At 33.6% G+C, this 26,800-nt stretch overlaps 1 protein-coding gene across 2 annotated transcripts; it reads left to right on the top strand.

Moving 5' to 3' along the window:
* The first annotated feature begins 12,326 nt into the window (after positions 1–12,326).
* LOC141690197 (uncharacterized) lies at positions 12,327–25,945 on the top strand. Of its 2 annotated transcripts, none has more exons than XM_074494881.1 (24): positions 12,327–12,719; positions 13,352–13,461; positions 13,994–14,066; positions 14,339–14,400; positions 15,327–15,468; positions 16,432–16,650; positions 16,742–16,808; positions 17,400–17,799; positions 18,152–18,299; positions 18,404–18,564; positions 19,465–19,564; positions 20,239–20,313; positions 20,441–20,575; positions 21,563–21,652; positions 22,813–22,989; positions 23,107–23,211; positions 23,297–23,455; positions 24,061–24,105; positions 24,211–24,432; positions 24,626–24,732; positions 24,828–24,884; positions 25,000–25,057; positions 25,129–25,418; positions 25,566–25,945. In XM_074494881.1, exons 1-23 carry the CDS (start codon positions 12,579–12,581, stop codon positions 25,288–25,290), a joined length of 3,015 nt encoding a protein of 1,004 aa, XP_074350982.1. In that variant the 5' UTR covers positions 12,327–12,578; the 3' UTR covers positions 25,291–25,418; positions 25,566–25,945. The 2 variants fall into 2 exon arrangements, with proteins under 2 accessions (XP_074350982.1, XP_074350981.1); XM_074494880.1 differs by having other exon boundaries at positions 12,328–12,719; positions 24,997–25,057.
* The last annotated feature ends 855 nt before the right edge of the window (positions 25,946–26,800 follow it).

Below are 26,800 nucleotides of genomic sequence, written 5' to 3'. Positions count from 1 at the left end.
TAAGTTAGTTCTCCCATCATACTCATTTCATACTTACTTTGCATCAATTTGGCAAACTTTTTGCAAAATTTCTCATCTGTAGAGCCAAAAATAATATCATCTACATAGATTTGAACAAGTATACTAGAGCCATTAACATTTCTGAAAAATAAAGTTATATCTACAATACCTCTTGTGAAATGATTTTCCAAAAGGAACTTTGATAAAGTGTCATACCAGGCTCTAGGTGCTTGCTTCAGTCCATAAAGTGCTTTCAGAAAATAATAGACATATTCTGGAAAATTTGGATCTTCAAAACCAGGAGGTTAACTAACATACACTTCTTCCTCCAAATCTCCATTTAGAAAGGCACTTTTGACATCCATTTGATAGACCTTGAAATTGGCATGGGCTGCATAGGCTAAGAAGATTCTGATGGCTTCAAGTCTTGCAACAGGAGCAAAAGTTTCATCAAAATCTATTCCTTCTTGCTGACAATAACCCTTAGCAACCAATCTAGTTTTATTCCTGATTACTATGCCATTTTCATCCATCTTGTTTCTGAATACCCACTTCATGTCTATTGGCTTCTTTCCTTTAGGCTTGGGTACCAGCTTCCATACATTATTCCTTTCAAATTAGTTTAGCTCCTCCTGCATAGCTAAAATCCAATCAGGATCCAACAAAGCTTCTTTTACCTTCTTTGGTTCTTCCTTTGATAGAAAGCTGCTGTATAGACATTCTTCCTGAGTTGCTCTTCTTGTTTGAACTCTAGAAGAAACATCGCCAATGATAAGCTCAAAGGGGTGATCTTTTGTCCATTTTCTTTGTTGAGGTAGATTAGCTCTAGATGAAGAGACCTCATGGTTGTCTTGATGTGTGATTGAGTTTTGATTGCTAGAAACTCCCCCTGTGTTTGTGGATCTTTAATTTGAGAAAGGGGAATTTTCTATAGGTGATCTGTTTTGACCTCCTGCTCCTTTTGATAACCCGACGGATGGTGAATTTTGAGTACCGACGGATGAGGCAGGTTGTCTTCCGACGGATAACACAGATTGTCTTCTGACAGATGAAGCATTATGCAACTCGACGGATGTTGAGTTTTGTGCTTCATTGGTGGTAGATTTGTCTGCATTATCGTTAGACACTGTTTCTTGATCACTCTCATCATCACTGTCATCACTAACCATCTCCACATTGTCGAATTTGAGGCTCTCATGGTAATCTCCATCTATCAGTCCTTCAATCTTTTTATCATCAAACACAACATGTATAGATTCCACAACAATGTTGGTTCTTAGATTGTAGACTCTATATGCTTTACCAACAGCATATCCAACAAAAATTCCTTCATCTGCTTTAGCATCAAACTTCCCATTTTGATCAGTTTGATTTCTCAGGATATAGCATTTACAGCCAATGACATGAAGAAAGTTTAGAGTTGGCTTCTTGTTCTTGAACAATTGATAGGGAGTCATGCATCTTGCTTGATTAATCAGAGAAATGTTCTGAGTGTAGAATGCAGTATTTACAGCTTCAGCCCAGAAATATGTTGGTAGTTTGGATTCTTCAAGCATTGTCCTTGCAGCTTCAATAAGTGATATGTTCTTCCTTTCCACTACTTCATTCTGTTGTGGAGTCCTTGCTGCTGAAAACTCATGCAGAATCCCATTTTCTTCACAAAATGCTCTCATGACAGAATTCTTGAACTCAGTTCCATTGTCACTCCTGATTCTTCTAACTTTGAAATCAGGATGATTGTTGACTTGCCTTATGTGATTGATGATGATTTCACTAGCCTCATCTTTAGACTTTAGAAAATGTGTCCAAGAGAACTTTGAGAAATCATCTACAATTACTAGGCAAAATCTTTTCCTTGAGATTGACAATACATTGACTGGTCCAAACAAATCCATGTGAAGCAGTTGCAAAGGCTCTTCAATTGCTGAATCAAGTTTCTTCCTGAATAATGCTTTAATCTGCTTCCCTTTTTGGCAGGCATCACACAGTCTATCCTTTGTAAACTCCACTAGAGGAATGCCTCTTACTAGTTCTTTCTTTACCAGCTCATTCATGGTCTTGAAGTTTAAATGAGATAGCTTCTTGTGCTATAGCCAACTTTCATCCTGACTTGCTTTGCTGAGAAGGCAAGTTACAGATTCTGCTTTGGATGAGTTGAAATCAGCTAGATACACATTTCCTCTTCTCACACCAGTGAGAACCACTTTGTTGTTTTGATTATTAGTCACAACACAGGCTTCTTTGTTGAAGGTTACTAATTTGCCTTTGTCACAAAGCTGGCTGATACTCAACAGATTGTGTTTGAGACCATCCACTAAGGCAATCTCCTCAATGATGACATTGTCCTTTGAAATCAAGCCATATCCCACAGTATAACCCTTGCTGTCATCTTCAAATGTAATACTTGGGCCAGCTCTCTCCTTAAACTCTGTGAGCAGGGTAGAATCATCAGTCATGTGTCTTGAACAACCACTATCCAAGTACCAAAGATTCTTTCTGTTTCCGTACATACATCAAAATCAAATCAAGTTGATTTTGGTACCCAAGTTTCCTTGGGTCCTGCCTTGTTAGCTTTCTTTTTCTGTTTCTTAGGTCTTATCTCATTTGACTTAGTAATTTCAGATTTATCCTTAGTCATTTGGATTGGACCTTTGAAACCATTCATTGCAACAGAATTATCATGTATATTATGACTAACAGGAAATGGCATGCTTGGTGTAAACATGTTATTCCAGTAGGGCATGCTAAATGGTATTTGTGGCATACTATATGCAACATAATAAGGATTAGGCGCAAATGGCATATTAGCAAACTGTGCATTCATGTTCTGTGTAGGCATAGCATTAACAGGCATGGGAGGCATGGCATTCATGTTAGGAAATTGAGACTGAACAGACATGGGAGTAGGCATGGCAGATTTGCAATTAACATTAATGATTTACACTACCACACTTGACACAGATTTTTCTAGGAGCATATTTATCAGGTGTGTATTTATTGTGTTTATTAATCCCCACTTTACCATTCCTATTCTTTTTCCTTTTAGTCTCTATTTTTACCTCAATTTTCTCAAGTCTGTCACTTAACTGTTTGACAGTCATGTGACCAACATTAGCCTTTTTCCCTTTCTTAACTTGACTTGACTCTCCTGAAACAAAATTCTTGGAAACAGACCCATACTTCTCATTCAGCTTGATTAGTTTGGCTTTGCTAATGGGCTTGCTCACAGCCGATGGATGAGGATTTTCATCATTCGACGGATAACACTTTTTGTTATCCGACGGATAGTCCTCATCATCCGTCGAGTCTACATCTGTTAGCAGTCCATCTACCAAATTAGGTTCTAGTTTCTCTTTGTTCTTTTTCCAGGCTTCATCACAGAAAGACTCAATTCCTTGAACTTTGGTGATTTGAGCATGGACATCCCTGGATGTTTTCCAAGCTTTAATCACCTCTTGTTCACGCTCGAGCTGCTTTTTTAAAATTTCTTCCTTTTTCAAGGACTCAGTTAATTCCTCCTTGGCAATTTTACACTCAATTCTTAATTTCTCAAAACCAATAAACTGAGACTCAAGCACATTATTCCTCTCACTTAAAACAAATTATTTTCTTTGATTTTAGCATTTTCTTTAGTAAGAGACTTAAGTGTAACACGCAAATGATATAATTCCGTAGACATGTCATTTATGGCATCATTACACTCAGCTTTAGATAAATGTGCAAGGTTTGTGGTAATTACCTGATTGCTTGAGGAACTTGTCTCTGTCTCATCAGACTTGGCCATTAGAGCTAGATTGACATAGCTGGCATCTTCATCTTCATCCAAACCATCTGCTGCCCAGTCATTTTCTTGTGTAATAAAAGCCCTTTCCTTTTGTTTGAGTAGATCAAAGTATTTTTGCTTATAATCCACAGACTCAAACTTTTTCTTACTGGAATTTGACTTTCTACACTCATTGGCAAAATGCCCTGCCAAGCCACATTTGAAACATTTGAATTTTGACTTATCCACCATGTTTCTATTTGGCTTGGCTGCTCCAAAGTTCTTCTTGAACTTGAGCTTGGCAAATCTCCTGGAAAGAAATGCTAGGTGCTCATCAATGTCCTCCACGTCATCTTAGCTCAATGAATCTTCACTTTCTACTATAAGCCCCTTGCCCTTGTTCTCACAGACCTTAGAAGTTGACTCAACAGCTTCCATCTTCACTTCCTTCTCCTTTTCCAAATCAGCAACTAGTGCAATGGATCCTCCTTTCTTCTTTCCTCTCTCCATCCTTTCATCCTGCTCTATCTCAAGCTCATAGGTCTTCAGGATGCCATTCAATCTCTCCAAAGTAAACTCTTTATAATCTTGTGAGTTTCTTAATGAGACTGTCATTGGTTTCCATTCCTTTGGAAGAGATCTAAGGAATTTCATATTAGAGTCTTTAGTCTGATAGACTCTTCCATGCAACTTAAGAGCATTTAGTAGTTTTTGAAATCTACTAAAAATGTCAGTGAGTGACTCACTTTCCTCATTGTGAAAATGCTCATATTGCTGAATCAAGAGCTGCATCTTGTTTTCTCTAACTTGCTCAGTGCCATCACATATTATCTGTATAGTATCCCAGACTTCCTTGGCAGTTTTGCAGTTGATAATGTTGTCAAACATGTCTGCATCAACTCCATTGAACAGAATGTTCATGGCCTTTTTATCCTTCCTGACTTGTTCAATGTCAGGATCAGACCATTCGTGCCTTGGCTTGGGAACTGATGGCTCGTTTCCTGTTGTAGCTCTCATTGGAACGTGAGGGCCTCTTTCTATGCAGTCCACATAGGCCTCATCTTGAGAAATCATATGAAGATGCATCTTTACCTTCCAATGATGGTAATTATCTTTATCTAGAAAAGGAATCTTGACTCCAACGTCTTTCTTGTTCATCTTGCTGAATTGTTTTGATCTTTAAACTCTTTGTAGATTAAGAGCTTGCTCTGATACCAATTGTTAGTCCCTTAACAATATAGCAAGAATTACAGAAGGGGGGTTGAATGGAATTCTTGAACCTTTTTCTCGAAATAAAAATGTTCAACTCGAATGTAGATATAAGTGTTTTGATTAGCACAATGCGGAATAAAAACTTAATTAAATCAAAACATAAGTAATTGAAAATAAGAGTTTTTAAAAACTTTCTGGTGGATTTAAACAATTCCACCAGAGATATATATTATATATCGAGAGAACTCTGTGTGCAAGAATGCTCACAGCTGCTTACAAATTGAACTACTGAGAATACAGGGAAATGCTAATGATTCTGCTTACAAAGATTTCTCTGTTTGTGTATCTCAGCTCTCTTGTTTCTATTTGCTACGTTCTTGGTTTATATATTACCAAAATTACAAAGTCAAAAAGACTGAATAAATATAAAAACTATCAGTCTTAAGCTTTGCTACTTTTCGTCCTTTATTACCCAGTTAATGGGCTTCCATAGTAGATTTGTATACATCTCGACGGCTGTGCTCAGCTTTCACTGTTCAACTGCTGTTTGAATTCTTTATATGATCATCCCTTGGACTTTATGAATATCCGTTGGATATATGATCATCCGCCGACTTTCTGAACATTCATTGATGGCTTCATTGATCATCCGTCAACTGCTATATTAAACATCCATTGATAGTCATTTGATCATCCGTCGATGGCTTTGCTAATCATCCGTCGGTAGCTATTTTGGCACTTGACTTCATTTCACTTATGCAAAATTACAAGACATCATTTATATACAATTAATCAACCTATTCTGCATATCTAGTTAAAGTCAACATGACTTATAGGCTACTACATAATCTATACAAAGATGTATACAGAACTGTGCTACAGACTCATTATTGCATAAGCTACTCACTTGATGGATAATAAGTCATCATCCGTCGGGACTATAATGAGTTATCCGTCGGGACTATAATTCTTATCCGTCGAGTGCTACATAATTTCACTAAGTAAAATCTACTTAGATGTTTTGTTTATGAAATCATCAAGTACACAACATATGCACAACAGTTTGGTTGAGGATTAGATATAGTTTGTTGACTTAGATTCAATTATTTGGAGTTTGTATTGGGTTGATTATGGAGTTTGGTTTTGGATTAGAATTCAGTTTCGCATACAGTTTTGGTATTGTTTCGATGGTTGCATATTTGTTACTTTGGTGACTTAATTGCTTTATTTTCTCTTGGGTTGCCGCGTCTTTTGACGATTTCTCTTTTGTTGTTGCGTTCTTCTTTGTATTGTTCCGTCTTTGGTATTGTTTAGAAGTTTTTGGTTTGTTTGGATTCGTAACTCTGTTTTTGGATTTGTTTGGATGCTCTTCAATCTCTGGTGATGCAACTTTGGATTTGTTTGGTTACGTGGCTCCGTCTCTTGGTTAGCAAACTCCCGATTCAACATCGTGAGTTTAAGGGGGGATGTTAACATATAAAATGATATTATATTATTGGATAGTTTCATTTTTATAATAGTTTCCTTGTTATGATATTTTCCTTTATTATATATGGTTGTTAGCTATATAAGCCCCTTTCCAATTGTAATCAAGAACAAGTCTTATTATAATAAAAACCTACTTTACTATCTTTTCACCATACTTTATCAATTCTGACATACTTACAGGTTTAACAAATATATTTAGTAAAATATTAACATTCAAATAACAATTATGTAAAATAATCGTGCATCGCATAGGTTCAGACTAAACATTAAAAATTTGATAGTCGATCGGTACTTGCTGAAAGTACTTAATTGCCCTCACTTAATTAATTTATTATTTTGATATAATTATCTTATATAATATTATCGTTAAAAATTTTGAAACCCCTAGAATAAGGTTATATATAAATGGACACAATAGACGAGTATGAGACGGTATTTGGGTAGAAATAGACGGTGTCCAGGCTAAAATAAAATAATAGATATTACTGATAGTATTAAAATAATTATACTATTGAACCGAGATAAAAAAATGAAGTAGAAAATAATTCGTTGGTCGATATACTGATATATAGATAAAAAACAACGTATTAATTACTCTATTAACAAGTATCATCAATACAATATTAAAATATAAATAATAAAATAACATATATTTAAAACAACCGTGCATCACATGAGTTTTAGGCTATTAAAGTTAAAAACAAACTAAGTGTAATTAACTGGATTGGGCCAAAAAAATAATGAAATTATTGATCTACGCTAAAATCAAAATCAAATTCAAACTAAAGATAATTTTTATATTATTGATCCGGGTTAAAATAATTTAAAGTCTACCTAATTCGTTGATAGGTATAATGTAGGCTTAAAAGAGTGGGATAATTAGGATCCGACCCTAATAGCCGAAATATTAAATTCTGATATTTGATTTTTGTGTACAATGTTTGGGTTTATATAATAACGGGTTTTCTTTAATTTCTATATGCCAAATTTAGAGCATAGGGGACAAACCTCCAACTGATCATGCAACCAGGTTGAAAAACAAACAAACGAGCTAAAAAATTAGCCGCTTTATTTTCGGATTGCTTAACTAACTAAATACAAATATTCTGAAAATTAAAAACGAAGATAACTGTTTCCTGAGCAATCCATCCTGCTTCCCGCCAGAAAAAAAGTAGATTCACAATTGACCCGCACATTAATTTCATGGGTAGTGCAATGTTCAGAGGACTCGGTTGCAAAACTGAGCTTAGAGCCCTTATGTTATAAACAAATATTTTTTGTGAGAGGTGAGCATATGCAATTTTCACCACCGTTCTGAATGCACCCTAACTATCTACCGGTCGGACACCAGTTATAGACTCGTCGAAAGTGTTGTTAATGTGACACCATAAAAATAATTTTCAACACAACCACCACATCACACAGAACGAGACACATCGCATTAAGCGAGACAATTAAACACACAAAAATAACTCAAACAAAAACGAAACGAAAAAAATCCAAAATTCAAAGATCTCGGAATGACACCAAATTTTAATATGTCGCAGGACCAGAGATTTTGAATCCCAAAACTGAATATAATGAAAAATCCGAGCTCTTACCATTGTAGATCTGAAACTAAAGTAAAGAACTCATATGATTTTTTCGAGTTATGTGGAACAAAACTCGATTTTATTAAAGAAGAGGCAAATAAAAAGAGGATGTTTATTGAAAGAAAATTAAAAAAACAAGAGAAAGGTGTTGTGTGAATAGAGAAGGGGCGGTTAAGAATTATGACGAGAGGGAGAGAGTTGAGATGGGAAGAAAGGAGAGAATATGGGGATGGGAATAAGGTGTGGAAAAGGAGATGAGGCGGCTAGGGTTAGAGAGAGATGGGGCGGCCGACTCTAATGAGAAACGTACTATTTTAATAAAATGAAAATAGAGATACTAGCGCCATACTAGAATAAATTAATGTAAACTATTCATATGGGCTAAAAAAATTAAAATAAAAAAATAGACCAACTAAAATAAAATAATATGTATTTTTATCCGGGCTTACATAACTTTTTTTACCATTGATAGACAAAATTTACCATTAATCTAAGCTTGAACATATTAAACTAACATAAATTAGAATATAGTTAGCTGAATTTAGTTGATTAACAGATTCATATACAATTGATCTAAGCTAAATTTACCTTTTAACTAAAACATAATTATTTTTTATAAACACACATATAAATCTTTACTTGTATAATACACCTGTTGGGCTTGCTAAACAGGCCTAACTCCACATTAGTATGATATTGTCCGCTCTGGGTTGAGCCCTCACGGTTTTGGTTTTGGGCACCTCCCAAAAGGCCTCATTCTATTTGGAGTTATCTGGATGCTTATATTCTAGCAAACTGCCCCTCCCACAAACGATGTAGGACAACTCCTAACAATCTCCCCCTTCACACATCGGGCCCGACACCTGTCGATTCTACCTCCTTCACTGTGACCAGGCTCCCCCTCGACCTATACTGAAAGTCTATCTGGCTATCTGCTCCCCCTAGGCCCATACTGGAGGCTCGTCTGCCTTTTCCTTGAGCCCATTCTGGGGCAAGCCCATCTGTCTCTTCCTAGGTCACTTCTGGAGCCTATATGTGATTGTTATGGACCGTTTCGACCATAGCTCTGATACCACTTGTTGGGCTTGCTAAGCAGGCCTAACTCCACATTAGTATGATATTGTCCGCTCTGGGTTGAGCCCTCACGATTTTGGTTTTGGGCACCTCCCAAAATGCCTCATTTTAATTTGAGTTATCTGGCTACTTATATTCTAGCAAACTGCCCCTCACACAAACGATGTGGGACAACTCCTAACAACACCAACATGGTTATAAAATTAATGAGATATTTTATTTATGAGTTGAAATGACTAATTTACCCTTATATGTAATGTTTACTTAAAAGATGTGTTGGTGATTGGAATATAATTTGAGCCTCTACATTCACAAATAAATGTCCATACCACTGTACCATATTGTCACGTATGTTATTAATAATAAATATTATATGTGAGTTTTGTAGATAGCAAGACACTTTATTTTTCAGTTCAAACATAGTTAGTAGATTATTTGTATAGTTAATTTTAAAAAAGTTATATTTATTTATTTTCTTCGTGTATTATTGTGTTAAAGATTTGTATACCAAAATTATTAACTTAATTTATTTTGATTTGTCATGGACTTAACCTTATTTTTCTAAAAAACTCAGTATTTTGGTTCAAATTATCGCGTGATTAGATAAAAGTACAGGCTTTGTACTCACCCAACTTTTTTTCCATACTTCACTTTGTTGAAATAATATACATTAATATCGGAATTTAAACTTTTTTATTATTGGCGAATTCTTAAAGAGCAAAATTTAAATCACTAATTTATATTTTCTACAAATTCAAAATAAAAATGTTATTTACTTTTGCAATTTAAAAAAACAAATTATATTAGTTAATGTAATTTGGAAAATATATTTGGTAAAACTACAAGTTTTGTACTCACCCGACTTTTTTTCCATACTTCACTTTGTTAAAACAATATACATATATATCAAAATTTATATTATGTGTATGTGACTTTTTTTCCATACTTCACTTTGTTGAAACAATATACATTTATATCCAAATTTATATTATGTGTATGTGACTTTTTTATTATTAGCGAATTCTTAAAGAGCAAAAGTTAAATTACTAATATATATCATACAAAATCAGAATAAAAATGTTATTTATTTTTGCAATTAAAAAAAATCCTAACAGTTAATGTAATTTGGAAAATATACTGACTTCAACGATTTTAGACAATACTCTACTTACAAAAAATGTAAATTTAATATTTTTTCATATATTTAAAAGTACTTGAATAAAACAAAGTACTTCTTGTAATTATAGAATTATTTACATATTTGAATTTTAATACATGAATAAAACTTATACGCACACTAAAAATGTAATTTGATTCAATCTATTATAAGTTAAAAATAAAAAATAATTATATTGATCACGAAAATTATTGTACTATTTCGTTCATAATCACGTTAAAATGTTAGAAATTCAAGTACTAATATTTATGAAAATTTAATCAAATTTAGAAAAATGGTGATCCCGCTTATGAGGTCAAATCGAGCAAGTTACTGAATTTACATGTGAAAAAAGGTTGAAATCATTCACGAACAAACGGGTGAATGATTAAAATAATGCTACATTAGTCTCTATATAAAAAACAATATATGGGGTGACACTAATACTACCACACACAATAACATATTTTAAAATACATCTCTCATGCATAAATAGTATATATATTTATATTTGCTAAATAAATAGTCTTGCAAAGAATTTAAAAATATTATAGGAACACTTTAACACGAGAAATTTGAAATTGACCAGAAACATCTTCTACTTCATATGAAATAAGTTTTCATCACTTTAGAATCATATTTATTGGAACTACATAAATTATAATATGCAAAAATATACTTAACTTAGAGTTCACGCACAATAAAAATATTTGTTATCACTAGAATTGTCAAATCCTGGAAAAATAAGGGCAATGAATATAACACAGTAGATCATCACTTAAGCATTTAAACAATAATTGAGTTTAAACTACTTTTGGTGCTATTTTTTGTTCACTTTAACTAAATTATTAAGGATTATATATTTTATTTTTTAACCGCAAAATATTGACATTTTAAAAACTATATACACCGCATTTCGATATTGTTAAAAAATGGTTCATGTCTCGCACAGAGTATTATGCTAGTATCAATAAAGCTATAAATTTAATCATTACAATATTTTTTAAAACTGAAATATCACTAAATTATACACTTATGTGTATATTTATAATTATTATCAAATCCTGTTTGTTAAATTTTTAAATAAATAAATTTCATAACTTAAAATTTTCACTTCAAATTAAATTCAAAAAATTATATAATATTAAAAGCAATAAATGCATCGGCTAGTAATTATTAGAATAGAAATGTTTAATAAATAAAAGAAATATTTTTTGTTCATCATTCGAACAAGTACAAAAAGGAGCATAATAAATACACATAATTGAAATCTATACTATAATATAATAACCGGAATGAAATATATTTTGATTCAATGATTATCCTATTTTGGTTATTAAAAAAAAAAAAAATAGTGTTGTACGCTAAACTACTAAATCGCTAAATTACCGGATATAATATCCTTATCCCGCTTATCCTACTAAACAACTTATTTTTATTATAAATTTATAATTATATATATATTAAAATTAATATATGATTGGATAAAAAATTTAAAATCTATTTAAATATTAACGGAACTCGTGTATCGCACAAAATTTTAAGCTAGTTAATTTTAAAGATGAAGGCCTTATTTGGTAATTAGTGGTTAACTGTAGCGGTTTGAATTAATTGTTTTGACTAGCTCATTAAGTAAGTAGTTTTGACTAACAGCTTAAATTTAGCTATCTTGAACCAAATTGTTTGGTAATTAAATATTTTAATTAGTTTTTTTATATATAAGTTGAAAAAACTACTTCAAGTAACTCTTTCAAATTTAGTTTGTTTGAATAAAAAATTATTTCAAAAATCTAACTACCAAACACTTTACATTAAAAATTTCATTTGGTCAAAATTCTAATTTGTTTCAAAAGAACTAATTTATTGTTGAAAAACTAATTTTCAAAAACGGTCTAAAAACTCATAAATAAGTTAGTATAAAATAATAAAATAGTTAATAATAAGAAATACAATAAATAAAATAATATAACATAATTAATTTCTCCCTCGTAGAGATTGTGATGGGCCAACCCAAAATACCCAAAATATTCGCAACTCGCATATGGAAATGAGGTGTAAATATGGAAGGAACACAACTTCATTCTCAGTCTTAGCTGGCATCTTCCTTAACTTCTATACTCAACACTTTTCTAAACCCTCACCTGTTAAATCAATAAACACACACACACACACATTCATATACTCTATTCTTCAATTTCACCTAATAATCACATTAATTCATCTAATTTATTCGAATACTCATTCTAATTGATTGAATTTAAGCCAATTGATTCCGATTTCATGTAGTTTAGCTATGGCACTCACACAAGCTGACCTACCTGTTATGTATACTCTTCTCTCTAATTCACTTAGTGGCGATGATAGCCTGCGTAAGCCTGCTGAAGCCGCGCTCTCGCACAACGAAAATCGTCCCGGTTTCTGCTTTTGTTTACTGGTACCTGCCGTTTTTCTGTTGATTGTATTGTGTTTTTTTCGTGTTTTCGAGAAATCAACAATAATTTGTTTTTTCACAGGCTTTCAGGATGTGATAGACTATGCTAATGCTTTGATAATATTTCGGTATAATGAACACTAATACAAAACTTAATTCTCGATATCTTTGTAAATTGATCATGAATTGTGTTTCCTAGGGTTTTAGGATGTAAGATACGCACATTTGTATCTCCCTAAATGAACACTAGTTTTCTGGTAGCTCTGTAAAATGCTCACTAATTTGTATTTCCTAGGGTTTTAGGATGTGATACACACACATTTGTATCTCGATAAAGTGAGCAATCATTTTTCGATATCTTCGTGTAATGATCGCTAATGTTGTTTTTCCTAGCACACATTTATATCCCTGTAAAGTGTACACAAAAATTTGGATATCTTCATAAATGATACTCTATTTTATTACCTTGGGTTATAGAATGTGATACACAAACACATTTATATCTCTGTAGAATTACCTCTAGTTTTATGATATCTTCGTAAAATGATCACTAATTTTTTCTTTTTCTAGGGTTTTAGGATGTGATGCACACAACACACATATGAATATGTAATTGTTTTTTTGGAGTGGTGTAGGAAGTGATTACTGCAAAGGATTTGGCAGCTCAGACGGATGTTCGGTTAATGGCTTCGGTGTATTTTAAGAACAGTGTTAGTAGATACTGGAGGAATAGGCGTGAGAGTCAGTAAGTTCCCCACTTTGTTCGTTTTGGTATTGGTTGAATTTGATGATTGATAATAATTGATTTGAATTTTTAATACGGTTTAAAAGAGCTTGTTTGATAGTGTTGGACGTGTTATGTTTTTATATGATAAGTATCATGTTGACTGCTGTTAAACATTAACCGTGGCTGCTCGAACAGCACCCTTAGGATAAGAAAAAGTTTTGTAAGTATAAAAATAACTTTAGCTTGATATGCTATACCAAATTGGATAGAGTCTGCTATAGTTAAAACCCTAAGCGAGAAAAGATTGTGCAGTTTTCTTGGATGGGCTGTAGTGGTGTACATTTTATGTTTTCTTCATTAGGAATTCAAATATGATGATGCTTAAGTTTTATGTCCTTAGTGATCTACTTCAGGCATTGGGTTTCGAGTATTGCCAATTGGACTTGTGCAACTAACTGCCTTGTCATGCTGTCAGTGGCTCATGCCTTGTACGTTAGGATTGTGTACATGATTTTCTTTTTTTAATTATTATCTTCCTAATTATCTGCAGTGGAATCAGCAAGGAGGAGAAATCCTATTTAAGACAAAAACTGCTGTCTCACTTGAGGGAGGAAAATTATCAGGTAATATTTCTAAATGTTCCAAATATATACATGTTCCTGTCGTCATGTGCTAGTTTCCCTGATTGAGTTTCTTTTACTTGCATTTCTGTTACTCCTAGGCAATTTGTTAAAACATATAATTGACCTGGAAGATTAAGTGCGGTTCTCCAATTTGTTATTGGTCAATAAGACTACCAAACTCAAATTAGATTTGCTGTTTTTGGTTCTTATTGGCGTGAGTTGTAATTATTTGGTTGCCTTTTTCCAACTTCTTTGTTTCTGGCATTATGCAGATTGCTGCTACATTGGCTGTGCTCATTTCCAAGATTGCTCGAATTGACTATCCTAAAGAATGGTATATACTTCTGCTCCATATGTCACATACAAGAGTCACAAAATGAAATCCATATTGGGCAACTAGTACATGTGGAACTTGAGTATAAAGATTTTATTGCTTTATAATGTAACCCTTTTCAATTATGTGCACTAAATGCCGTTGATTATGTCTTAGGAAAAATCTCTGGATCTCAATCAATAAGGTACTTTGCTAGTAGATGGTTTATTTCCTCTCAATTAGACACTTGCAGAAAAATATTTTATTTGAGTTTGATGCAACTTTTTCTACTTTATAGGCAAAGCCATATAGAAACTCAACTCATAAATCTATCAACGTAGTTTAGACTATATTGTCAAAACTATTTTTTTTAAGAAAAAATAAAATACCAACCTCACACCTAACTACACAATGGAAACTTCAGTTTTAAGTTATTGAAGCAGACCTGTTCTGTGCAGTCTACTAGCATCTTGCCAAATATAACTTTATCCCCGAAGTGGAAGACTTATCCATTCCTTCTTAGTTAATCCTGATTATACATCAACTACAAAATTATGCTGTTCAGTAGCTAAGTTGAGGCAGGGTTACCATCGTAAGTTTCATTGGTCTGTGAACCAGGCTTAGTAAGGGCATTTTGGAAGAAAACATTAGGGTAATTATACGAGAATATCATCTAAATCTGGTAGAACATGTTACGACAATAATTGATTTATTTGCTGTCATTCTTAAAGTTCTCTCTTAATATCCTTTGATTTGATGGACCAACATCAAGATTATATAGTCCTATTCAATCATTTTATTCCAAACATTATATCTGTTGGATCTATGGATCTATGTCATATTATTTTTCGAAAATTTGTGGGTTTTGAGTTGTAATGATTCTCTTCAGTATATCTTTTGGTTAATTGGGATCTAGATATTGATCACTCTGTTGATTAATTATTCAGGCCAGAACTATTTTCTACCTTGTCTCAGCAACTTCAATCAGCAGACATTCTTACATCACAAAGAATATTTATGATCCTGTTCCGAACTTTAAAGGAGTTGTCTACAAAACGCCTTGCTGCAGATCAGAGGAATTTTGCACAGGTATACTCTATACCGATATATATATATATATATATATATATATATATATACACCGTGAGAACTGGTGATTACTGTAGTAAAAACTGGTGATTTTTTGAAAAGTTGAAATTTCGAAATCAGTATATTGGTGATTTCATGCAAAACAAAATTTTTAGATTTTGTAAAAAATCACCAATTTTAACTATGAAAATCACCCGTTCGGTTCTCATTTTAAAAGTTCTCATTTGAGCAAAAGCGTGTATATATATATATATATATTTGAGCAAAAGCGTGTATATATATATATATATTTGAGCAAAAGCGTATATATAAATATATATGCTTGTACCGCTAATTGTTTGGTATTTTAATTGCTGCACGTTATCTGACTATAATTTTGATTGTTTTGACAATTTTATGTTTCACTTTTCCCCATGGTGGCCACTGTTAAAATGTACGGTTCAGCCATGGTTGCTATTTTTATCTATACTAGCTCTCAACCCGAGTGCACTGATTTTAAAATTTATAATTGTTAGAATTTATTTAATGTGTTTTCTAATTCTTAACTAAAAAAACTCACACACACGTATGCAGGCCTTCTTTCATCCCTCTATTCAACTTCTTTCCTTTAATTTCATTAAAATTCATGAACACGGTAGTTTAATTAGATTAAGACATCCGAAAAAGAGAAATATTTAAGTTTAAGAACGATAAATTTTGTGGTTTGAATTCTTTCTCTTAATGAATATTTATAATTTTATTTGTATTTTGTACACAACATAATATTAAGAAACATATCTCTATTACTTTTCTTAGCTGGAAAAAAACTACACCTTTCAACTTGGTAATATTTATAAATGAATATTATGTTATTTTTTGCAATGTCCCAACCTTGACCTTTGGTAGTACTCTGGATAAGATATCTCTTCTGCTTATAATTTGTAGGATGAAGTTTATGTAATTTATGAACTCTCTTCTATACAGATATCGTCCCAATTCTTCGATTATTGCTGGCAGATTTGGCAGAGGGATGCACAGTCAATACTACATGGTTTTTCTACGCTTGCTCAAAGTTTAAGCTCGTCAAATGCTTCAGAGATAAATGATGAACTTAATTTAACATGTCAGAGATGGTATCTATGCTCAAAGATTATACGTCAATTGATTATCGCTGGGTTCCAAAGTGATGCAAAATCTATGCAGGTATCGGTGCAGTGAAACCTCATTTCTATTTGGAAGTAGATGCTCATTACAGTTTTGAGTTAAATTCTAACACAATTTATTGTTATTTCAGGAGGTTCGACCAGTCAAAGAAGTCTCTCCTTTTTTTTTGAAAGCCATTCAATCATTTCTTCCACACTGTAAGAATACCTTTTTTTAAATAGCTCTAACCTTTGCACAATTCATTTCTGTTCATATGTCATGTCTATGATCACATGTTCGTGCTTCTATTAATTTTCCATTGTTAGAATCCAGAAACTCAAGCATTAGCAAATGGTGCTTTTGTAATGGTAAAAAAGTTTGGTGCAATGCTCCAGATTACTCTTTATTGGCAAATGTTGCTCATTTTTGCTCATGAAAGTGGTGGAAATACTTCTTTTCAAATTGACTTAACGTGTGTTACCTATCCTCCATACAATTGCCCTCAACATAAAGGCACTATGGAAGTTATTATTACACATTTTCTACAGAATGTCTTCCAATATGTCTCTATGCTTTAAAGATGAACTCCTTTAAATTGTCCTGATTAAATCTTGTAATTTTATAAAGTAGAATCTGTATCTGGTTTTCGTTTGGCTCACTGCCATCATGCATCTGATGGAAGTTTATAGAAGACCGACATTTTCATTTACGCAGTTAGAGTATTGTCTCTGCATTAAAACATATTTATCAAAACTACATTTCTTAAAATGCTTAAATGCTGATCAGCTGATGTAAAATTATTTCTGCAGATTCATCTTTCCGCGAGAAGCATCCCATGTTTTGGGAGTTCTTGAAGAAATCGTGTACTAAACTGATGAAGATTCTAGTCGCAATTCAGAAGTGTCATCCATATTCCTTTGGTGATAAATGTGTCCTACCACTTGTCATTGATTGCTGCTTGAATACGATCACAGATCCGGGAACGGAGCTAATGTCATTTGAGCAATATACTATTCAGTGTATGTCAATGGTGAAAACTATTCTTGAATGTAAAGAATACAAGCCAAACTTGACTGGTCGCGTGATGGGCGAAAATGGAGTTACATTTGAGAAGATGAAAGAGAACATGTCTAGTCATGTTGCTGGTGTGATTTCATCACTCTTGCCAAGTGACCGGGTGGTGATTTTATGTAACATATTGATAAGGAGGTATTTGCAAATTTCCTGCACGGTGTCAAACATAATTAATAGGAAATAGTCGATCATTTTACCTTAATATTATCACTATCTTTTTTTTGCCAAAATTAAGGGCTGTTATTTGGAACAACATTATTCTGCTGGATATGCAATCGTTAGAAATGCCCAATCTGTAGAACTTCTTTCTTTAGAAAGCTAACCCGAACTTATACCCTATGAGAATGGCTACGTATTGCAATACTCTTTTCAGCTACTTACAATTGTTAACTTTGTGATTTGTAAGGTGCCTGCATTTTTGCATCTTTAGATCAATGATGAATGTTATTGTTGTCTTTTAGCTAATACTACGCGACTCCTAAAACAGGTATTTTGTGTTGTCAGCAAGTGATGTGGAGGAATGGTTCCAGAACCCTGAATCTTTTCATCATGAGCAGGATTCTGTTCTCTGGTCCGAAAAACTTAGGCCATGTGCCGAAGCACTATACATTGTTTTGTTTGAAACTCATAGTCAAGTAAGTGACAGTATGTATGGTGTCATGCACTTGACAATTTTATGATCTTTTAGTCAACAAGTTTTTTTCATTGGCAATGCATATTAATCACTATCTCTGTTCAGCTTCTATGTCCTGTTGTGGTTTCTATTCTCCAAGAGGCTATGGGTGGATGCCCCTCTTCTGTATCTGAAATCACCCAGGGTTTACTTCTCAAAGATGCTGCTTATGGCGCTGCTGCGTACGTGTATTATGAGCTATCAAATTACTTGAGCTTCAAGGACTGGTATGTTTATACAAGTTGCTGTATTACCCTAGTCCTTTGAATTTGTATTTGGCTACCTTGCTCCACCTTATTGTTTGATAAGTTTTCAATATTGTTTTGTGACGGATAACAATGACGAGCTGTGTGAAAACTTATGTATTAGGTGTCATGCTGCCACAGTACTATTTTCACTTTTCACAATATAAAGCAACCTGAATCGTCATTTAGGCATGTGCCTGGACGTAGTTTTCAGATGTCATGCTAGTTCATATTGGCCATTAACAAATTTTTTATTAGTTGTACTGTGATTTCTGCATCGATCTTCCCCGAAGTTAACTCTAAAATTCCTCTTTTATGCTTCAGACAGTTCTTTGAAGATTTGTTTTCTCCCTCCCCTCTAACTTTCATTTCTAGTAGAGATAAAGTCAAGCATCGTCCTGCCCGAATATTATGTATCTACCATCAGTAATAAAGTGTGACATTATTTTGTAAAATATGTAATGTATTCTTCATCATATATTTGTACAAAAACTTGCAAGATCGAATATTCCTAAGTTAACTCATTTCACCGCCTGAGTTGGTTGATAAGTGGCGACGAATCCTATATGCAGGAGAGAGACACCTCCACGTAAATTGTTCAATTATATTTAATGGAAGAAGATGAATGATTACCCAAGCATGTCTTACTTTTCTAGTTTCCCTTGTTTAAGTATAAATAATTTTTGATGCAACTGCTTTGATTAAGATCAAGTTTTATATCTTGTAATTTACTTGTGACATCTTGATAGGTGGCGTTAATTAGCTATCAGAATCTTATAATATTGATTTAGTTATCGTGTAATGTATTTTACTATTAAGTGGATGCCTAACGCAATTTCCGTATATGTACTTTATGACTTATTGACTCTAAATGTCTTGTAGGTTTAATGGTGCATTATCTCTAGAGTTGACAAATGATCACCCGAACATGCGGATCATCCATAGGAAAGTTGCACTCATACTTGGGCAGTGGGTCTCGGAGGTATAATTTATCTATCAACTTAACTTGCGTAGGAGGGTTTAACGTCTCAACTCTCAAGTATTATGCATTAGCTGGTGCCTAATGGTATAGTGTCTACTATGCCACTTGATTTTACATATACAAAGGCTATCTAGGGTACGGAGTGTCGGACACGACACATATCCGAGTGTCGGACTTCAAGAGTCTAAAAATTGGGGACACATGGACACTGTCCTATTTTTGCACACGGGTGTATAGGGACACTGCATAATATATTAATAAACAATTACGGTAACATGGTACAAAGGTATTTTGCTTTTTATTATTATGTTAACATTCGTATTTAGCTATATATACATTACAAGACAATGTCTATAGAAACTCACTTCATTTGACAAAGGGCTTACAAGGATGGTGAATGCTCTACAACAGCATCGTCTCCTTGGGTTTTACAGCAAGTTTTTTTGTTCAGTTTTGGTAACAATACTGTGCTTTATTACTGCTCGTTATACAAGACAGTATTTATAAAATCTCACTTCATTTGACAAAGGGCTTACAAGGACGGTGAATGCTCTACAATAGCATCGTCTCCTTGGGTTTTACAGCAAGTTTATTTGTTCAGTTTTGGTAACAATACTGTGCTTTATTACTAGCCACTAGCCAGAGTATTCTTTAATTTTCTAGCTTCTTTACAGATTAAAGATGACACTAGAAGAGGAGTTTACTGCGCTTTAATTAGATTGCTTCAGGACAGTGATATATGTGTCAGGGTATGTATAGATCATAAGACATCCTAGTTGTTTTTTCCTTCTATCCATATTTCAAATATACCACCTTCCAAATTATCTTTGCTTTCTGAAGTACTTTTTTAAAATTTTATCCTTTCTACCTTTTAAGCTGGCAGCGGCTCGGTCACTATATTTTCATATTGAAGATGCAACTTTCTCAGAGCAGGAGTTCTCTGATCTTCTCCCAGTATGTTGGGATTCGTGTTTTAAATTAGTAGAGGAAGTTCAGGAGTTTGACTCCAAGGTAAAAGTTGTGGAGTTCATATTTTAATGTTTGGTTATCATTTTGGTAAAATCTCTTTGCTGCTCAAAAGGGACCTTCGTTGCATAAGCATTTGGCATTTCTATAATATTAGCCAATGTCAAATTTTTGTGATATATCAACATTTTTTTACAATAAACTATACATGAATGTTGTTGCATGTAAATATTTATATACTCGCCTAAATATTTACGTAGGCAGATGACTGTTTACACATGAATATGTACTTTTTAGACACACTCATGCGTACCCAGGATTAACTCCAGTGGCAGCTTAGGAATTGAATAAAAAATCAATTGCTGCTAGGTAAAAAAATAGCAAAATTTGACAATCGATCCACCCTATGTACAATTTTTTACTACTACCTCGCCCCCCCTCATTTCTTTACCTTTCTTTTTCACTGCTCGGCACGTATCTTAAGGCGTATATAAAGTATAGTTCCATAACTTATTTTTAATTTTTTTTTTCTCAATAAAAATTTAAACATTAAATTTTTATTCAGAAATCTTAAAAAAAATAAAATAATTTATGGAACTATACTGGATAAGAGTCTTAGAATGAGTGCTGTACCATCCCTCTCAGATGTAGAGAATTGAGAGGGACGGAGGGAATATTTAGGATTGGTTATAACACTTGAATTTGTTAGATATGGACTTATTATTACTAAATTTTTTAAAATGTAAGAGATTTTCAAAAAAATTAAGAAAATAATTATTCTTAGTAAGATCCAAATCTTGATCAACCATATAAGGAAACATTGTAGCTTTCTTAAAGTTAACGTCAATTTTTAGTGGTAAGATAGGCAATCTTGTTATATATTAAATTCTACTAATAAGATGGTAATTTAAGTTTGGGTTACACCTTAGTCATTAAATAATCGATATATATTCAAATAAATTTTAAATATCGATCATCTTGCCCTACCTGTTGGGTTACTGGTTATTAAACCCTTTTTACTTATTGTTTCAGGTCCAAGTTCTAAATACTATTTCAGCTTTAATTACACATGTCAGTGGGGTCATTCCATATGCCAGCAAGTTGGTGCAATTCTTTCAGAAGGTATTGTTGTGTTTCATAAGATTCCATCTTGATGTAATTTTTTTAGAGTTGATAATTTTTCATAAATATTAAGTATGTATATAGTATTTGCTCATATTTTCGGCCATCATTTTATGAGAAGTTGTGGGGAGAGTCTTTAAGACCAATGTCATTTAAAGTTAACTTTTTATTGCCAACGCCCAACGGTGTCATTCTCCTGTGTCCTTTAAGGATGACCGATCTTAAACTTTTCTCAAAAAAATAAGCAGACTCCTCTTAGTAATACTTATATATTAAATTGTTAGCCCAAGTGTACATGTGCTAATGTAATTGTTCTCTTTATATTTCTACATATCTTGAGATTAAAGCACAATTGATATTTCCACTAGATAATTGAAATAATCTTACGAGTATTTTTTTGTGACACATCTATTAGTTCTTAGAAAACATGGAATGCATTTGCTTTTGTGTATGCCAAACCAGTAGTGTGCTAATGTAAAAAGCTGTCATTTAATGATTCGCAAAGCAAAATCTACAAAAGAAAAAAAAGAGGTTTCAGGCTGGACAAAGATGGTAAACAGATTGCACTAAAATCTGAATCAGGCAGTTTAAAATTATATATTTCAGTCTATCCAGCTAGAGAAGTCACTATAATCTCCTTGCAGGATAAAAAATAGATAAAGAAAAATTTGAGGATGTATAGACAAGTGTATAGCGTCAAGTATTTGCCTACATGTTTATAACATTGGGGACTATGCAAGTAATTTATTTGGTCTGTGAGGGAGTCAAGTTAGAACTGTCACATTAAGGTTAAAAAGATGAAGAGAAAGGATGCAGTGTTTGATTAGATTTATACAAACAAATAATCTTTTATAGCAGTACAAAAAGTCGTATCAGACTCGAGTCTCACTGTTTTGGACGGTGATGTTCTGAGTGAGCATGTGATGTTTGTCCACAGCATGCCTAATGCAATGAGAAGAAATACAGTCACCTTATATAGGGTAAAGTCAAGCGGATATGTGCTGCTTACAATTTTAGCTGGACATCAAATGCATCATAAATGCTTCTCTGGTTGCATTTTTTAGCATAATGTTGTAATAATTAAGTATTTCCTTAATCCACGATGGATAAATTTTACCAAATTCTTTATCTACTTATTGAAAGTTACCCTTCATTTCAAGGCATGGGAGGAATCCTCAGGCGAAAATCTTCTGCAGATTCAGCTTCTTACTGCTCTGAAGAACTTTGTTGTTGCACTGGGCTATCAGTCACCTTTGTGCTACAACATGCTACTGCCTATTTTGCAAAGTGGACTCGTTGTAAATAGCCCAGATGAACTTGTGGAAGACAGCATGATGGTTAGCCATTTTAATGCTATTAATTTTTCATTATAAATCTCATCATAAAGATGACATTAAGAGATCGCACGCTCAACCCTTTTATATGTTATTAACCATGATGTTCTTGTTCTGCAGTTATGGGAAGCTACAATTTCTCATTCTCCTTCAATGGTACCTCAGTTGTTAGGACTCTTTCCACATCTTGTGGAGATCTTGAATAGAAGTTTTGATCACATGAAGGTTTAAACAGTAATTTTTCTCTTTCCACTTTATACTAATAACTCATGTTACTCTGTAATGTTGAGGGTTATTCCTTGAAGTGTAGGTTGCTGCCAATATCATCGAAGGTTACATACTTTTGGGTGGTAATGATTTTATTAATATGCATGCTTCGACTATTTCGAAACTTCTAGATTTTGTTGTTGATAATATCAATGATAAAGGGCTGCTGTCAGTTATTCCAGTTGTTGATCTTCTAATTCAGGTACCTCTCTTGAGAAATTCTCTTATAAAATTTTTATCTTTCTGGGCATAACAGTTTGTTCATCTGTTGCAACATTTTACCCAGTTAAACAATAACTCTTTTGTGCATTATTAATTGATTTACACTCCTTTCATAGCAATTAAACATCATCTCTTCCTCTATAGATTATTGGAATAAATTTTGAAATAATTATTGTAAATTTTTTGAACAATTTCTCTGATACCTTATATTGATCGAAAACCTTAGATATTCCCACATTTGTCTATTAGAAATTGATATTCATATATGCATTGGTTCCACTATATTGTGTGTATTATAGCAGAGTGAATCATCTATGAACATAGAGAATATGTGTGCAGAAGGAAAGATTTTGGAATTAAATTGTCTTCTAAATTTGCTGGTCAAAATCTAAAGAGGACATTGTATTGTAATGGAGGATATTTAAAAGAGTGATAAGTGATGGACTAAAAGTTTTCAATTGCTTAGTGATAGACAATTTTGCTGAAGTATTCAACAATTATTATCTGAACATTTGTTTGGAGGTGGGAAGGGCCTTGCTTGACATTAAAGACCCCAATGCTGATTTATGTGTTTTTTGCTGGCAGTGTTTCCCTGTCGAGATTCCCCAGTTAATTAGCAGTACTCTTCAGGTACATCCTTTTACGTTTCTACTAACTGAATCATCTTGTACTCCCTGAATATTCTGCATATCATATACACTTACACAAATTTGTTTTTTTACTGGATATTGGTAGAAATTGGTTGTTGTATGCTTAATTGGAGGAGACGATCATGATCCTTCTAAAACAGCTGTGAAAGCTTCTTCAGCAGCCATTCTGGCAAGGATTTTGGTAACGAACACCAATTACCTAGCACAGTTAACAACACAACCAACGTTATTGGCACTCCTTCAGCAGGCAGGTTTTCCAGGTGAAGAAAGCGTACTTCTTTGTCTGGTTGACATATGGCTTGACAAGGTCAGTTGATGCACTAAGTGTAAAATTTACGTGTATGCTTTTTTCTAATCCCTCTTTGGGGATCAGGTACTATCTTATTTCATCATCCTATAAAATTGCTTGTGTTTTGTGCAAAGCTGTTCACACTGTGTTTGTCATGATAATATTAAATTTAATCAAAGTTGCTTTTTCATTTATTTCTTTTCAATTTCAGATTGATAATGTTACATCGATTCAGAGGAAGACATTTGGTTTGGCCCTTTCAATTATGTTGACACTAACATTACCTCAAGTACTTGACAAGCTTGATCAGATCCTGAGGTATTTGTTCAGATTCTTACTTTTTTAGGCATCTGCATTTAAGCATAGAACTGAGTTTCTTGTTAAACACCTTGTTGCATCTTGGATTGTAATAGTGCTTGTACAAGTGTTATACTGGGTGGAAGCGAAGATTTAACTGAAGAAGAGTCCAGGTTAGATTAAATACAAAAGTGTATTGAGTTCACAAAAATTCATGTCTATTATTGTGAAATTGATAATGAAAACATTTCTTTTTTGTTTTCCCAAAATAAAAAATACCGACAGCAGTGGTAATATGAGCTCTGCTGGACCTCAGTTTCCTAGCAAAGAGTACAGGAAGAGACAGGTAAATATCCAGATTGTAAATATCAGCAATATATTTCTCGAGTGATTTATGAACTTTTGGTTCTATCATAGATCAAACTATCGGACCCTGTACATCAGTCATCACTGGAGAACTTGGTGCGGGAAAACCTTCAAACTTGTGCGGCCCTTCACGGGGAATCCTTTAATTCCACCATTGGTAGAATGCATCCTGCAGCATTTGCTCAACTGAAGCAGGCTATAAATATGACATAAGCCAGAACTGATATTACGGTCATTTGATAATACTGTGTGATGTTTCAGTAATCCAGTCATATGGTGTTATCATGTTTTACATCTTCAATATCTGGTCATTGTTCTAATCCTAAAGGAGTATATATAGGGTAAAGTTTTCTTTATTTGTTAATCTCAGTAAATTTCAGACAAATATGATATTTTTCCAATGTCTTGAAAGTCTAATGATTATTTATAAATGCAGCATATATGAATTGGTAATTATTCTGAACTTATATGTATTGCAATCTTATCAGGTGGCAATGGGGTCTTTTGGCTTGTGCACGGGGATGGTTTGCACACATTTTTGGACATTTGTTAAATGGTTGATCTAGGACTTTCTCTTATTCTTTTTGTCACTCGCCAAGGTTGCAATTGCTGTATACAGGTCATCTAAGCACTGTAAATAGTGTTGTCCTAACATCATGTAGTTTTTAGGCACATAGGGATATTGCACATCTGAGTTTCTCAAGTTAGATACATGTGGTGGGGGAGAGCTGTATTGTGTATAACATCCAATGATTAGTGTTATGCGGATCTTGTAATCGATGGAAGTGGTCTGGTTACTGCTTGGTGCCAAATGGCAATGAAATAATGTTTTTGTAATACCAGATTTATCATGTGGTTTCCGGTTATATATCTTGCTCCCAACAATTTAGAAACGCAATGAATGCAGATGTATCATGTGGTTACTGAACTAATTTTGTTACTGTTTTGGTATTTTCTAATTAGATAAGAGATGTAACATACAGATATCAATATAGCATAGAATCGGATTGAAACAGCACAATTTAGACAAAAATGTACAGAGAACGGATGAATCAGATATATAAACCTGTAGAGGAAGACATAGTTTTAGAGAGAGACATATTAGGGGAACAATTCCCTTTTCATATTCATCCTGCATAATCAGAGAGTACACTCCTTACTATTTATAATGTTAAAGTAACTACCCCTGGACTTAATCATATACCCATATACCAATACTACTAATTCTTTGGTACTACTGTATTACTAAGGAGTGCAAGTTGATAGAGCATATTAGTTTAGGTCCAAAAAGAGGAGCCCATGGCCCGATTAACAAATGACTGAAGGGCTCTCGACACGTGGTAACATCCCCACCGTCCAGGTGACCCGGAATCGGACCCAGAACCCGATGATATGTTGGCTCATCACAGTCGTCCTCAATCCAATGCTCACCTACGGTCCAGATCAAAGGTACTAAACCCTAATTAGGGCTGTTCACGAACCGAGTCGAGCCGAGTTTTGATCGAACCGAGCCGAGCTTTAATTTTTTTTCTGACGAGCCGAGCTTTCTTAACGAACAAAAATCTGTGTTCGAGCTCGAGCTCGTTAACGAACGAGCCGAACACGAGCTTTTATCGAACAAAATCGAGTCGAACCGAGCCGAACACGAGCCGAACACGAGCTTTCTCCATCAAAACGAGCCGAGCCGAGCTGAATTAAAAAATTCTGGTCAAAACACCGGTTG

The sequence above is a fragment of the Apium graveolens genome, chromosome 10 (genome assembly GCF_009905375.1).
Source record: "Apium graveolens cultivar Ventura chromosome 10, ASM990537v1, whole genome shotgun sequence".
In the NCBI taxonomy this organism is placed as follows: domain Eukaryota; kingdom Viridiplantae; phylum Streptophyta; class Magnoliopsida; order Apiales; family Apiaceae; genus Apium; species Apium graveolens.
The sequence above is the reverse complement of the archived record's forward strand: the minus strand, read 5'-3'. Positions and strand labels throughout refer to the sequence as shown.